General features: G+C 38.3%; 1 protein-coding gene across 2 annotated transcripts in view; it reads right to left on the reverse strand.

The window, feature by feature from the left end:
- Unc-13-4a (BAI1 associated protein 3) overlaps nucleotides 1-16,817 on the reverse strand; it is a 169,870-nt gene that overhangs the window by 21,056 nt on the left and 131,997 nt on the right. For both annotated transcript variants that reach the window (XM_076789507.1, XM_076789506.1), the window contains exons 8-12: nucleotides 8,456-8,602; nucleotides 8,269-8,313; nucleotides 3,599-3,755; nucleotides 1,944-2,147; nucleotides 846-1,004 (exon numbers count right to left, since the gene is read on the reverse strand). In XM_076789507.1, the coding sequence (XP_076645622.1) occupies nucleotides 846-1,004; nucleotides 1,944-2,147; nucleotides 3,599-3,755; nucleotides 8,269-8,313; nucleotides 8,456-8,602 (712 nt within the window). The remainder of the gene's footprint in view (nucleotides 1-845; nucleotides 1,005-1,943; nucleotides 2,148-3,598; nucleotides 3,756-8,268; nucleotides 8,314-8,455; nucleotides 8,603-16,817) is intronic.

The following is a 16,817-nucleotide window of genomic DNA, read 5'->3' on the forward strand; positions in this document are numbered from 1 at the left end:
TAGCAGACGAATCTACCGAAGAACTGTTCTCCGGTAGGAGCAGAATTGATGGCTCCTCTCCTTCCTTTTCTTTATAATTTTGTTATAACTTTACACGTGTGTGTAATCTATATATTTTAATTGTAATAAATTAAATTTTTAATACTTATATTTGATCTGTTCAATGCAAACGTGGTGTAAAACAATATTTGTCTGTTTGGCTTGACTCCACGTCTCAAGGGTTTGATCGTCAATAAATTAATTAATTGCGATATAATTTTAGCGCGGCTTGCATAAGATTAATCGTTTTTTTTATGGGGGATAATGAATTACATGGATAGGTATATAAAAAAATACATAGGTCCATTTAAAAACTGAAAGTGATCTTCATAGGCCCTCTACTCCTCCACCTACAAAAAAACCATTAACCCTTATGTAAATAATTGGATACCCAGGTACTCACTTTTAATTACTTCTTAGAAAGAAGAAGTAAATTCTTTTTTTACATTTCTGTTGACAAATAGCCGAATTATTGTAGATTTTTATGTTCTCGAATGACCACAAATTAATTTATATTTGAGGCATAAAAATACGCATTGAATGTCAGAGAAAATTTTGGTTATCGACATAAGGGTTAACATAGAATTAGGCCCCCCTCGAAAACATATAAGTTTTGCTTGAAACATTTTTCTATATCATAAATAATTTCAGAGATATTCGAGCGGTTCACTTCACGTGGGTCATCTTGTCTGTATCCTATAATAAACGAGTGCTATAAAAAACAAAATTTTAGAACGAATTACTTCGTCACAGGATTAGATACCCCACTGTAATGCACAGTTAAGTGCTGAAAGATTCGCGAGAACCTGAAGAAGGCGGTGAAGAATCCGGGGATCGCAGTTTGGTTGTCGCGAGGTCGCTACCCATCTAACTAACGCTTGCTGCAACTCCGTGACATCACCTTGGACGGCGTGTTGGTGAAGAATTGTTAATGCCGTTTGTGGCAATTCTCCCGTGAAGTCTTCCTAAATTGTCGAAAATAAACATCGAATTACAGTGAAAATCAAGCCTCCAAATCGAACTGGTCATCGTTCATATTTTATTTTTGTTTCGAGTCTTATTGTTAAACAGAGTTCAGAACCAAACTGAAAGTATTAGGATAACCCATGTGCACATGATACACAAGGCACATCTAAAAATGAACGGATGTTTTTATATCTTAATTCGTTGAGCTATTATAAATGTATAAAGTTGACTTTTTTCAGCGAAAAAGAAAATTATCTATTCAACGTCATTTTCTTAGTTTGCAAAATTATCGAAACAACCGTACGCCACGTTGAGAATAATCTATTTTTGTTTAAGTTGACACAGATATTGCTTATTTATTGAATTCGAATGTCTTTTGACGGTAGATAAAAGCTGACAAGGTTCCTTCAGACACAAAGTGAAGCAATGTTGTTTAACTCTACCATTTTGTTATTTGATTAAAGAAATATGATAATAAGGTTCAAACGTTGTTTAACATCTCAATTAATTCGAATTAATCCCAACGACGATCTACTAATATAAGTTTTGTGGGAAACAAATGCATTCCTTAGATCTTTAACCCTCTAGTATACACGTGCCGGAAGTATCCATTTTTTCGTTGACGTTTCTTCTAAAAACTTATAGCTTCGCAATGCAATTGTCTCTGCATTGTATACAACTGCTCCTAGTAAAACTAGAATTCATGGAGGAATTCAAAGATAACTTAAAGAAAATTGAAACAATTCTAATTCACAGACCCAATTCGTGTACTGAAGGTTTACATATGTATCTTCGTTCAAAATTCACTAAACATTTTGGATATTTTATAGATTTTATGAAAAGAAGTATGGAATGCTTCATCGAGAATAGTCATAGCCTGTAGAATGTTTCTGCACCTGATGTTAGAATTGTTAGTGTTCCGTGCTATTTATACGTACCCCTTGTTTATGCATTTCGTGGTTGAGGAAAACAGTATAGAGTCTTTCTTGTTGCCTTAATTCACCCCAATTGTCTTCTTCAGAAGTTCCTCTATCCTCTCTAGTCGATAGCCACAGCTTTAATCTAATTCTACCCTGAATGGTGCTGCGTTGTGTTCTCGCTTCGAGTTTGTACCATCGATCGAGTCCGGTGCTCGGAATGTCCTGATAACACATCACGAAATCTTCGAGGCGCATACGTTTTGATATATTATAATGTGTGAATTAATATGCTGATTCGACGCTTAATGCACAGTTCCTTTTTGTAATTGCAACTTATCGTGCCCTCCATCACGCCATCGATATATTCATCAAAGCACGAGGTTGCCATTTTTTCGTATCTGACGATTACTACCATTTATTATCTGTCAATGCAAAATGGCGTACACGCTACCCGCTGCGTTGACATTACGTGATCTAAATGGCGAGATTATGCGAAGAGGGATTACTGCATATAAATATGCACGTCCTATTGAATTAATAGACAGTAGAGGTACAGAGTATTCGTGTATGACTGGGAAATAAAAGTTCTCTTTAATACTATTGAATTGATAGAAATGATTGTCGTAACATTCATGCCATATTAAATTGTATTAATTTATTTGTTATTATTTATATTACACATCTTTAAAAACTGGAGGCTTTAGAATAAGGCCAAATTTAATATTTTTAATTTTTTCACAAAACACACTTTAAATATCGACAATTTCACGAGAATGGGAAAGGGTGCGTAGCCGGATAAGGAAGTCAAAAGTGAATTGCCCAAACCAAATTGAATTGCAACAGTCCATTCGATAGCTTATCCAAAGAAAATATTTTGTGCAAATTTTCAACCCTACATGTCGACACGGGGGGTAGTAATGGGGTGACAAAGAAAATCAGTTTTTTCCGTAATTTCTCTTATCCTCTTCAATTGAAAATTCTGACAAAAAATATTAGAATGCACATCTCTGAATTTTTTCAGAATTTTTGGCTTCGAAACCAAATTTTAAAAAGTAAAAAAATGTTTGAAATGCTCATTTTTTGTAGAAGTTACGAGATACCAAGGTTATATTTTTACAGTTTTAGCATCTCGTTATGGTTAACGTTGGGACATATAGTTGAAAAAATCAAAAGCCGCTGTTTTCAAATTTGTTTCTTTTTGAATGTTCGGTTTTGAAGCTAAAAATTCTGAAAAATTCATAGATGTGCGTTCTGATAGCTAAAATATGCCCGATTTTTCCAGAATTTTCAATTATTTAAAAGGCATAAGAGAGATTACGCAAAAATCTGATTTTCTTTATAATCCCATTACTACCCCCCATGTGGACATATAGGGTTGAAAATTGGCACAAAGTATTTTCTTTGGATAAGCTATCGAACGGCCTATTGCAAATTCAATTTAGCTTGGGGGCACTTTTGATCTTCTTATCAAGCTATACCCTTTTTTAGTTGAAACATTGTTTGGGTCCAGTGTAGTTTAGATATTTTTGCAAGCTTCCCAGGAAACTCGATTTAAAATATGGCTTGTACGTAAGTAAATGGCCGCCACTGTACGTATAAATCTCCTTCGAGATTGTATAATTGAAAACAAAATTCAGAACGGTAATCACGGTGGTGAAAAAAGGATTTAGTACCTGAAGAGGGATATTCACGCAGCCCAGGAAGTCGTCCTGTCCGCCGGACCTCGCGCTCTGCGCGATCTGTTTGAAAAATCGTCCGAGACCCTTGACGCCGCGTACCTCGTTCAACTTGCTAACCGCGTCGAATACCGAAGACTCGTCGTCGTGGTCCCTAAAACTATGTCTGTCAGGACAACGGAAACACTTCCGAGCGGAAGATGCACGTATGTGGTCGCAGAATACAAATTCTCGCGTGGCAATATTAAAGTACAAAAACTACACAGAAATGTGTGCCGCACACGTTCAGAAATTACACAGTTCGCGAGCGAGACGCCTCGAAATACAGTAGACCCTCGAGGTTCGAGTAGTTCCAAATTTGAACGAGTCCAAATTCGAGCAAAAATGTCCGATTTGAAACTCGAACGAAAAAAGCTCAGCCATTTGTCGTTATTAAACTGCCCGGGTGAGACAAGCGGAATGCGAATTGAGAAGAAAGAAAGGAAAAGAATGTTCGTCATTTCGACGCTTGTCATCTCTAAAATTTAATTAAATTCACATTGTTTGAAGTGGAAGAACTTGATTCGATGTTCGAACTACTCGAAGATCGAATGGTCTCCTGGAACGAAATGTGTTGGCACTTCGAGGGGTCTACGGTAATTTATTGCATCACGTTTTTAGAAGACAATTGGCCAAAATGTTCAGACCAATTTATTTTGACCAAGATGGCGATGTGTTTTTTGCTATAGATATCTGATTCAATTAATTGTTCAATATTAGTAATGCGTTAGAGACGCAGTACCATAAGAAATGTAAATAGTAACGTGCTAATATCTCAGTGATGCAAAAATGTTCCTATAATTATTATACATATTTTATTGCACATGTGTACAACAAGAATTCCAGAATCATATTGCTTCTATTAATTAAATATAACTGCGACGGATCAGTTGTTATTTAGAACTGTTATTTAGTTAGGGAATCAGTTTATGTTATAGATAAGAATTTCTTTCTGTTCCTATACACACATATTCCCAAGTTCTTGTTTTCTGTACACGCTCTGAAATTTCTTCAACCGTTCGACGATGGAGGTGAGATATTCGTGGCATCTAATAAAAATTGGAATATCATTCGAATATATTAAACATATTGATTCCGTTTATCTATATAGTAGATTGATGCTCGAATTGTTATTATTTTTATAAGTACATCATGTTGATGGATACACAAACAAGCGTGTATTTAATTACTAAATTACAGAACTGTTTACGTTTCTATCGTTTGAAACCGTTCCAAAATGTTAATAATATACAACATTTAATGAACTAAAATATTACTATTTCCTTAAATTTCTGCGTAAAAATATATTTTGCACAAACTCTCGCAATCTACAATCAACTGTATAAATTTTCATAGTCACTTTCTTGAAGTTACTAATTAAGATTAGAATCGATATTGTTGTATAATTGTGGTTGAAAAGTCTCATATGAAAAATGAAGAAGAAAAATAATACTCTTTGGTTAAACAAATAGACGTGCAAATCTATCAATGTGAATACATTGTTTTCTCGGTATATGTCACAAATATCTAACCGATAAAAGTCCCAGAACTATCCTCACTGACGCGGGGTATACCTCGCGACGGGCCCCAAAGCTCGAGTGGTCTCCGAAGAGTGTAAACATAATACGGGTCGCGGGTATATCGATACCCTACTAGTATTATGTTCAGGGACGTAATACCAGTAAAATTTTCATACCAATATTCCGCCTACGACTTAATACCTGTATAATCTGGACACCGGTATTACGCCTATAACTGTAATACCGGTAACCCATATTAAATACCGGTACTTTTCGGTTTCTCTGTCTCTTTTTGTATCTCGCGGTACAATGTCGTTCGTACAACACGACACCTATATAACAGAGCTGTAACAGTGTGCGTGAGTTGGGTAGTATAACTCGATGCGACCCGTGCACATGTGTGTGTACAGATTTGGGGAACCCCCCCCCCCCCCCCTTTCGACACATGACTAACGTCATTCTCTTCGTTTTGACATGCCGAACATGAAACGTAATTGTCATTCTTGGCGCAAATGAATAGTTTTTGAGATATTCGCAAAAAACTACCGCTACTACACGTGAATCCTGCGTATACCTAAGCGTCCGTGACGGCGCACAGTGGGCAATTTGGACGAAATCGGATTCAAAATCAAAGAACTTTCGATAGAAATGAGGTGGAGCGATGAAATTTTTTTTAAATGAAAGCTGTAACTTTGTAGAATATGGGAAAAATAGAGAGATTATTACCATCCAATCATTTCAACGAAAAAATGATTTCATTAGTTTTTGTCACAAAAATCTATTTTTTGCAAAATCCTGAGGTCGTAGACAAATTTTGAGACCAGATTTGAAATCAGCGTGAAAAAATCTATGGGAAATGATGTATAGCATGTTAAAAAAAAATTTTTCCGCGCGTGGTATTGGAAAAACTAGAATTTTCTTGAATTTGTGCGCGTTTAACGAATTTTCTCGAGGTTAAAAAACGTTCGTACCACAATCTCTCTATTTTTCCCATATTCTACAAAGTTTCAGCTTTAATTTAAAAAAAATTTCATCGCTCTACCTCATTCCTATCGAAAGTTCCTTGATTTTGAATCCGATTTCGTCCAAATTGACCACTGTGCGGCGCGTCGCGACGTGTACTCAGCATAGGCCCCCCTCTTGTCTATTCCTCTGAGAGGCGGCCAGCAAGCAACGTATTATAACGAGCGAACTTGTTAATAATGTATTTTCTGCATAGAATATAGAGAGGTCGGGATTTCGGGGATTTTTAATATTGTCGAATGTGAGAACTTTAAACTTCGCTCGCTTGCTTCAGTCGCGCGAAAAAAAAACTAAACCAGACCAACAGCACTTCCACTTATTAGCAAATTCTATAATAGAATGTTATATTGTTTAATGTGAGAATCGCAAAATTTGAAACCCAACCCATGAAACTAACCCAAACCAACACTAGTAACTAATGGATTTTCGGTAAGTTTTGAATTGGTATTTGTCTTAGTTAGTTTTTTTCAGCGATCAACTCTGATGATTCTCACATTCGTTAATATTAAAGATCTCAGAAACCCCGATCTCTCTATATTCTATACAGAAAATACCTTTTCAACAAGTTCGCCCGTTATATACGTTGCTTGCTGGCCGCAGCGGAGAGGAGTAGAAAAGAGACTCTGTATGCCTAGTGTTCCTGATTTGTTTGATTCATTTCACGAGAAATGAGAAGTAAGACTATATTTCTCGATAATTCTCGAGAATTTTTAATAAAATAAAGAAATATTGGGAAACTTTTACCAAACTTTTATAAAGTGAAACATTACGCTTTTGTTTTGAAATGACTTCTTAAGAAGCATAATGCGTCTAATGTAGAATCAGACAATCTACTTCTTTTTTTTTTTGTAACAAAATCGGTAGCCGTAGAAAAATTTCTTTCAATTTGGGTGGATGTTGGCTTTATCGTATACAGAACATCCAAAAGTTGCTGAAGATTGGGTGTCCTTTTTCCACTGGACTCAAAAATTTGGAATTCCTTTGTTTGAGTCCGGAATTTGTTTTCTTCTGCCGCTAAACTCTTGACACTAAATTCTTGAAGGCTGTCTGCAATTTCTAATTCTAACTGTTTTTCCAGTGATAGTTCCTCATTCTGAGAATCTGGAAGTTGTTTACTATTTTCATAAGAATCATTGTCATATTTTCCAAAAAGTCTGTTTAGGATTTGTTTTGCCATTTTATACATATCTGCCTTGGATGTTAAATAAAAAAATGTATCTTCTGAATCTTTTTGCAGAGATTCTGGATTATGCAGATATTTTATAAGGGATACAACAATCTTGTCTCTTCTTTTAGATATTTCTTCTGTAATAACAACAAGAAACTCATTACTCAATTCAGTATTCAGTTTTTCTAAAGTTTTAAATAAGAATTTAAGAGAATTTAAGAATTTATATGTTATAAAATAAATGAGATTCATAAGAATTTTCCTAGACTTAAATTTCTAATGCCTATGCTGCATACACAGACGCGTAGGCATACGCAGGCTTCATATATAGTATTCATTTGCGCCAAAAATGACAATTACATTTCGTGTTCATCATGTCAATGCCAATAAAATGGCGTAATTCATGTGTTGAAAGAAGGTGGGGGGAGGTTTCTCAAGTTCAGCCTTTCGGTATTTCGGTTTCCATCAAGGTCATGAAGGTTTACCGGTAAATACTGGTATAATATCGGTATTTCGTATACTGGTATGAGTCCCTGATTATGTTACACTCCTCGGCGACCGAGGCCGCTCTGTGCGACAGAGCCGTGTTGTGGACATATATCGAGAAAACACTGTTGTTGCATTTCCATTCAATCGGCCCCCTGTTGAATGTTACAATAAATATTTTTAGGAAGATGTATTAATGGATCGAGAGGAAGAATGATCACACGAGTAGCATTATCGAATACTTGCAAGCAATATGTGCTGCTTCTATTAAAAGCAAATAATTACCTAAGTATTCTTAGTGAATAGAAAATTCGCTGAATGGTTATGAAGTGACTGACGCAGAAATTCTGTTTCGCTGTCAGACGATTCACCACCCAACGGTTAAAGAAATCCATTCCGACCGCAAATGAACAGTTATTGACCTTACTTACCATATGTCCAGGTGTAGGATATCTGTGTGGATGTCGTCGATGTCGCTGCAAAATGGGCGAAAAAAGAAAGAAGAACGGGAGTGTTAGGTTTTATCGGCCGATGAGTTCGATTGAACGTGTAACGCGTTTCTGATTTCGGAACAATTAGAAGGAAGACAAGCTTCCCGGAACGGTTGGTGCTGCTTACAAACGAAACTTCTCGTTCCATCGGGGGCTGAGCGTGTGCGGCTTCACCGTGGTCGCCCGTATAAACTTCGCCGGAACCGCGCCGCTTAAGGACTCTCGATGTTCGCGTCTGCTCGCATGCTCCTTTCGCTTGAACGACAGCCTGAAACTGATTTCGAACAGCTACAATACCTTTCCCCGACCTTTCCATGTCACTCCCCTGCTTCCATCACTGGCTACATTTCCCCGGGAATTGCTATGATTAGCAATACCAACGAGTCGGCACTTAGCTCTCTAGGAATTGCCCGTTCCAGTCAAAGGGTAATTCGATTGAAACGTATCCACGCTATTCAAGACATTAAACATTCGATCAAGCAACCAACCTCCTCTCATCCTTTGACCAGGGAACAAAATAAAGAGTTAGCGCGTGTGTCAGTATTTCACAAAAAACGAGCAGAACCCCTCCGATTGTAACCGATGTCAAAGTGAAACCCCATCACGTATTGTACCGTGAGTTGGTCAAATATTAACTCTCGGACTTCTGGGAGTTCTAAGCCTACGCCGGAGTCATTTCTGACCCACGCCGATATTTCGCTAATACATATTGACCACTCCCGCTCTACTTTACCCCTTTTACAACGCCATTCCCCAATTTTCCGGCGGTGAGCATCTTCACGCTTCCGCCATGGCCCGGTCACGTGACGCGTTTCGTCTCTGTCGTGCAGATGTCAGAATGTCACGTGACTAATTTGGTACTGGCAGAGAGAGGGTACCTGTGTTCCCTTAAATTTTTCCGATCGAACAGTGTCGCCAGATCGAGAAAATCGAGGGGAATACTATGTACCCCCTCTCTGATGACCGGAGTAATATGTGACACGTTGCGCGTGCGCGATGAGGATTGAGTGGGGCGAATGATAACATGTTGCGCGTGCGCGATGGGGACGCAACAATGACATGATGCAAGTTTTCGGTTATTGCCGCGTATCGTACCTATTATCTACTTCATGAAATGAATCATATGAATCGTTCTAGAGATTATAAATATTCTTTATTATAAATAAAATGCATTGTGACTACCGGTTCGGGCTTGTCCTCAAGGAACAACTACCAAATGCAATGTGATTCAAATTGAACGGTACGATTCTAAACGCCTCCGTCACCGCCAAGCGTCTTAGTCGCGCGCGGCACCAGGCGACACGTCACGTGACCAGTCTACGGTCTTAAAGAGAATCTCTCTGCGGCAGCCATCTTGTGACGTCATACTTGCCTCAGAAAGCGAGTTTTCTGCCGAATATTACACATTACTCCACGATGAGGTAGAAATTCGCAATTTGGGCTCCGGACAGACGTAGATTGGACCTTTAGGAAACACAAGTGACCACTTTTAAACTGCTCATTGCAATATTGAAGCGTCAATTTGTCAAGATTTTGACCCTTGCAAGTTCATATACGTATATTGCAGAGAGATTCTCGTAATTTCAAGAGATTTAGTGTTCGTATAAAAAAGAAGGCTCTGGACAGACGTAGCAAAGACATGTAGAAACACGGTGGTATGCATTTTTAATTGATTACTTACTTATTTAAGACGTAAAATGTCTAGAAAGAAAGGCACAGCGTAACATAGCGTGACAGTCAAGGCCAAATGCCTGCCGGCCCCCTCAATGGGAGACGTTGGAGTGTGCTCATGGTGGTGGAATGGGACAGTGGAAGCGGAAAAGGTGGAGAGGAAACAGATACCCAAATGGGCATCTTCTGGCGACACTGCCGCTACCGCGATGGATCACGAATGACTCTGGCATAGCATACGGAGGGTTAAATGAATTTTACAGTGTACTTGATACTCAATTAGTCGGAGACTGTGTTAATAAAAGCATATACAAAGTCTCTTTTGATACGCAATAGCCCAAATTCTCTTAGTATAGAAATCACTGAGAAATTCAGATCATTTCGAGGTGAACACCGTTCACACTAAACGATTTGAAACGGTCTTCATGTGCTGTCGCTCTGAAGAACCCTAAATAAGCATTAGAAATGCAGCAAAATATCTGCATAACTCTCACGAATTCGTGAACAAGTGGGAGCAACGGTATAAAGAAATATTAGCGAAGTTTGTACCGTGAATTGTCTACGTAAACAATACAAATAAACAATATATTAAAAGCTCAATTGTAATCATTACTTAATATTATTGTAATTTATTAGAATAATTATTATAATATCGATGAACAAAACATCTGCCCCCGTAATACAAAAAATTTGTATTTTTATATTTCATTGAATATCATATTAAAAATAGTCGTTAATCATTCCTCGGTCATTTTATAATAATACGATATCGACATCCGAGTTCCTCTGTAGAGGACTTTCGGGTAAAATTTTAAGTACACATATTCATCCGGAAAACGCAGTTCTGCAGCAGTTAAGCAGCTTTAAAGTCTGAAACGATGGTTCGCATGTATGTATAGCCTGTGATTTAATACGGTAATTACGATCAGTCGTATAACTTCCATAATTATGTGAATATTTACAGCAATTTTCGGAATGCTCTTCACTTTAGTGGAGAAATAATTTTCTGGAGATAATGAATAATTTTATATATTATTGATAATTAAGATAATTATTTTATCGAAAAAGGGTAGGATTCAAACAACATTTATAGCGCCCATGAAATAGGTTTGTTGTGGATGGCCCTGCCAGGTATAATGGCAGCCGCTCGTTATGCAACAATAGCCTCTGATTGCAAAACTGGCAAAGACTTCTTGTGCGACTTCTTCAGGGTCTTCTCAGGGCCTTATCAATATAACCGGTTTTAATATTTTTAATTGACAATTATCGAGATTCTAAAGTTGGGTACATATTATTAAAAAATAACTAAAAATTTGGATGAATACATTTTTGTTATTTTCACAAAGTAATAAAAAATATTCGTTTTTAGTGCCCGTAATCCTACTGTTAATAATTGGTAAAAGGGTATATAATTAGTAAATATATTTAATTACTAATTGGTAAATAATTGGATAGGTAGAACTGTATTCATTTCCAATACTGTATTATTTGTACTCCTTTGTTAAGAAGTATACAAAAATGTTGTATTTCTTTGAAAGGGGTAATTCTTAAGGTCATTCGAAGAAACATTTTACTGTGACAAAATGTTCTCCGCGGCTTTGTTAAGGATTTATTAACAAAAAAACACGGACCAATCAGAACGCGATTACAGTGGCCAGATTCCGGCTCGACCAATGCCAACGTCACGCTCAGCGGGACCTGCCGCTGTTCCGGAGTCCATCTGCTTTTGTCGCGCCCTGATTGGTCCGTGTTTTTCGTTAATAACTCCTTAACGAAGCCGCGGAGAATATTTGCGTAAAGGAAAAAGTTACTTCAAATGACCTCAGAAATCACCCATTTCAAGGAAGTGTAACATTTTTGAAATTTTTTAGCATTTTTTCTATTCGATGAAACATCTTCTACGAATGCTTTCATCTCCCAATTAATTCATATAACAGAGGTTCTACTTGTATTCTCATAATGCTAAGCATACTACAACAAGGAAATACGGACAAGGAGATTGTCAGACGAAGACGTTGTGATTAGATCGAGCTGCGTAAGAAACGCTGGACATTTTTCTAAAGGGAAACGCTTGATTGCAGCAGCAACAGAACGAGTCCCTGGTGAAAACGTAGACGATATTACAAACGACTCAGCAACAATTTTTCAGACGCCTATATCTTTGGGAAGAATCCGCAACGACGTCAAATGGGTCCCATGCCGTTGAGGTTGCAGCGATGAAAAAATACTTAAGCAGAACAGTTTCCTTGCCGAGTTTCTAAGTGAATGGCCACGATTCCGCCAGGGTGGCTATCGATAGCGGAAAATTGATCCTGCCCCCAGAGGATTGTGGCTTCACTTCTACTGCAAGCCTTTGTCGGAACGTTTGAACAGATAAGGCTCTGTCTTATCCTAACTCCATTTTTGCAAACACCCGCAGGGAGGCATTAAAAGGTTTCCGGTTCTTGTAGAATCGTTAAAATCTTCAGTAATTCGGGAAAATAATAGTCACAATTGAGGAAATGGCGTTTCTCCTTTCATCCAGAGGGAAGCAAGCTGTTTGCTTGAAAAACTACCGGGAGAATAAACGTCGCGAGGTTCAACGAGAAAATTTCCTCATCCTAAAAATCAGGTTTGTGTTCAGAAGAATTCATTTTTTGTCCATATGAGATATAAACGCAAAACTACAGGGGCTTCCCAACGAAATTACTGTGAAAAATATTAGTCGTGTAAAGCCCTCATGGTGTGACTAATTAGTACCACCGTAAAGTTGGCGACATGCCTTTTATTGAAAACTCGATAAAACGACTGACAGAAAATAGTACATAAATTTTTAAGATGTCACTGTAAAGAGGAAGCTTCAATCTTTAAATCTACGGTGGTTTTAGTCACAAAAAACACGTCTCCAGTTTCTCTCGGTATACCGTGAAAAAAAATCTTATAATAAAATTAACGATGGATTATGGAACTTCTCTGTACTGAAAGGGAGTATTTTTCAAAGATGATAATGTAAATTTTGGCGACGGTTCTCAAATTGAAGATTCTCAAATGAGTGCCGTCGATTTAGGCGAAAATACCCAAGAGAACAATTTTTGCAAGCGGAAGAGTCTTCGTTCGTTAAACCCCAAATTTTATAAGAGTTCATCGTTCCGAATATCAGTCCGGATCGCACAATGAATCACTTTCAACGTCTGTCGGTTATGGGTTATCACCTCAATTAACTGAATCGGCAGAAACTCTGTACATGTCACACAATTGACACAATTAAAAAATATTCTTACAGCAAAAACTCCTTAGAGGCAGCGAAATCGGGACATTCTTGCTTAAATTCGTAACTATACAAAAGCATGGAGGCTATATGAACGAATTTTGTCATCGTAGTGAATCGTGACTAGCCTGTCTAAGCCAACATCTCTCTTAACCCTTTGCATTAAAATGACGTCTCAGAGATATCACGAGTTTCGTATGCTGAATCCTTTTATTTTTAACCTTCCATCATAAATTAACATATATAATATGCGACCTAACCAATTTACATTGATTTCACAGCAACACAAACTAATTTTACTTTCCATTGGAATATTTGGAATGTCAGACGAAACGAAATGTTACGTTCCAGCCTGAAACTTTGGAATTCAATTGTAAGGTAAAGGGTTAAGCGACTCAGGCCCATTTCGCTTAACTGAATACAGTAAATTCTCAATATATGTCAGCAACACAGGTCTTGATGTCGTTTATCGTCCAGGAGTCTCTTTGATCCGCGCCGAACGTAAAAGAGGACAGCGATGCGATATCGTCTTTGGTATCAATTTAATCAGAAAAATTCCACAAATATATTGGTGAAATTTCCATAAAAAATAATGAAAAATAAAGAAGTTTTGTTATTGGATTAGTAGTGGTCTCCTGGTCTCACACCGATATACCCGACCGGTATTATGTTACACTCCTCGACGACTGAGGTCTTTCGAGCTTTGGGGCCCTTCACGGGCTATATCCCGCGATAGTGGGGATAATTCGGCGACATTTATCAGCCATGCCTCGGCGACATATATAAAGAATTCACTGTAGACATAAACTGTGTACACGTAACACGAATATGCTTCACTGACACAATTAGGACGTACTAGCGTGAGGAACTCGTTATAGTTAGTGGAGTTAGGATTTTGACAAGGGCAAATGCCTACGAAAATCACTGTTGATATCATGACAAATCTATGTCTCTAGACCGAATTCTTTATCAAGCGACTCGGGCCCACTTTATCGACGTGAATACCTAGTCAGGAACACTAGTGACAGTTCATTGGATTCTAGTGGAATATTGTCGCGGGGAGAGTGGTTCTTACATAGTTTCTAGTTGTTTGATGGCCAATTTCTCGGTGTTCGGCATGGCCGCTCGCCAGAATCGACGGGGGGAGCCCGGAAACGACAAAAACGCGACACGATTGACTGGCACGTGGTCGAACGTGGACACACGTACTGCGATTGCCGGGTCCCGCACGGCGCAAGACTAAAATTAATCGCCTCGCCGCCTCCGATGCTGCCGAAGACAATGGCCGCGAGATAGAACCGCGGACCGCGTGATTCTGAATGCACCCCGGCGGCCTTATTCTGCCCGCGAACCGTCGCCTCGCGTCGAAAACAGAACTTGCCGTATCCGGCAACACCTCATTGTTATCGCGACGCTTTGTGGAAATGTCAGTCGAGCGAGAGAGGCGTCTGGAGAACGCGTGTCCCTCCTGTTACGCGGAACGCCGCACCGCACCCCAATGTCTTCAGCTGATCGATCGAGTTACCTCCTGTACGTATGTACGTAATAGGATTAATCGATCACGCGAGAAAACTTTTCCCTGTTGATAATTACCAGAATGTGAACTCCGTCCGATTCCAGCCGGGGAATGATCTTATCAAATCGAGAGATGACAGGTTCTCTCCTAGGCGCGGAAAATTGCTTCGGAGAGTTCGATTAATTAGGAGCAAAGTTACGGCGCGGAGCCTCCTGATGCTTTTAATAGAAAACGAAATTTCAAATGATAGTTTTATTTCAACAAACTGAAGCAAGTAACAGTTTGTTTTTTGACCAGAGGTCCGAAATAAAATGTTTTTGAAGAAAGTCAGTAATCGATAGATGTCACAAAAATTTTCCAAAAAATAAAATGATTAAAAAATGTCAATTTTTAAACAATATAAGTTACATTGAATACATTCAGGTATACTTTTTATCCTATGTTGCTGTTCCAAACATTTTATTATAGATGTAGGTTGATGTGTGCACACTGAGGAGCATTCATTTCTGTTTCTATGCTTCCCTACATGTGTTCTCTTTTTCTTTGAATTGTAACCGCTTCAAACGGAAACAGGCAGCAACCGCCAATATTTGTTGCAGGCAACAAAAGCACGAAGAAACTTGTCGACAATGAGCAGCGATTTTTTTTTTAAATCAAAGAATACCAACAAAAAGTTGCCCGTTTGTGGACATAACACTATATTTGCTTCTCGGATGCTTTACTATTCATGAAACGCATTATTTACCAGTGATTACTTCATGATTTTTCAAAGTCCATGGCTGAGAATTTTTTTAACAGATTTATTAACATAAATAGCAATTTCAATCATGTATCGACAAGTCACTCTCGATAATGTAATCTAATAATTTTGTTTGGGATTATTATGTAAAAGAAGATTTTTAAAGCTTCCACTAAAGTGTTAACCTTTTAATTGAGTGACTCTTCGATCGTGAATATTTAACGTAGAAGACGTAACGTAGGACAAATAAAATTGACATAACAAAAATTTCAACGTAAATACGATATCGTTTACACTAATATGGATATTACGACACAATAAAGTGAAAAAATATTTGTTGAGTTGAGAAGAAAATGAACATTTTTCGATAGGTGATAGCAAGCCGAAATTACAAGTTAACTCGTGGTCGTCGGTTAAAAAATTAAATTAACCCTTCGATTATTACCTCAATGTTGCTTCTCACTGTGAAATTCTAACCAAGAAACATATCTGAAATTACTTCATGAAAAGTTAAACTCTCAGCTCTCAACGAATTCGGGTAACTAATTAAGTCATTGGATACCAGTGTGCTACGTAAGTTCCCTTCAATAAATACGAATCTCCGTAAAACAATAGTGCACGCTCGTGGAATATTGACACGAAGTTAATTCGACAAATGAAACCGTGAAATAATAGGGCTTTGTCAAACAGTTAAACACTGCCATATAACGTGTCCATGTGAAAATTATTCTCGAGAGATACATTCAAGTAATTTATGATACGCCTCCACACGAAAGCTCGCCACATTAAGACTTGTCTCTCCACTCTACCTTCCCCTTCTACGATCACTATTCTCTCACGCTTTCGCCACGATCCGGTCACGTGACGCGTTCCATCTCTCTCGTGCATGTGTCGCAATGTCACGTGACTAATCCGGTACTGGCAGAGAGAGGGTAACCTTTTCCCCTCGATTCGGGTCAACTCCCCTGATCTGGCGAGTCTGGTTGACGGAGTTCGCTATAGCTAGTTTCGTTCGCACCCCCGCTCGTCTCTCAATGTAAATACATTTTGCTATGCGCTTCTTCGGGACACGTCGATCTTCTTGTGATACCTGATATAAACGACCGTCGCGTCGGCTCAAATATCGTCATTTTGATCTAAGACAGTTAGGTAGATCCCTTGCGAATCTAGGTCAAAATAGATACACGCAACGCCGTTCGAGGGTTGAGATAGCAAGCACACTAGGACACACATCGTGCGATCTCTGCTGCGATAGTCTTATAGTAGACCGCTAACGTACATCCTTCAGAATATTTTTGTCCATAGCCGGTGCAAAC

The sequence above is a fragment of the Halictus rubicundus genome, chromosome 6, assembly GCF_050948215.1.
Source record: "Halictus rubicundus isolate RS-2024b chromosome 6, iyHalRubi1_principal, whole genome shotgun sequence".
In the NCBI taxonomy this organism is placed as follows: Eukaryota; Metazoa; Arthropoda; class Insecta; order Hymenoptera; family Halictidae; genus Halictus; species Halictus rubicundus.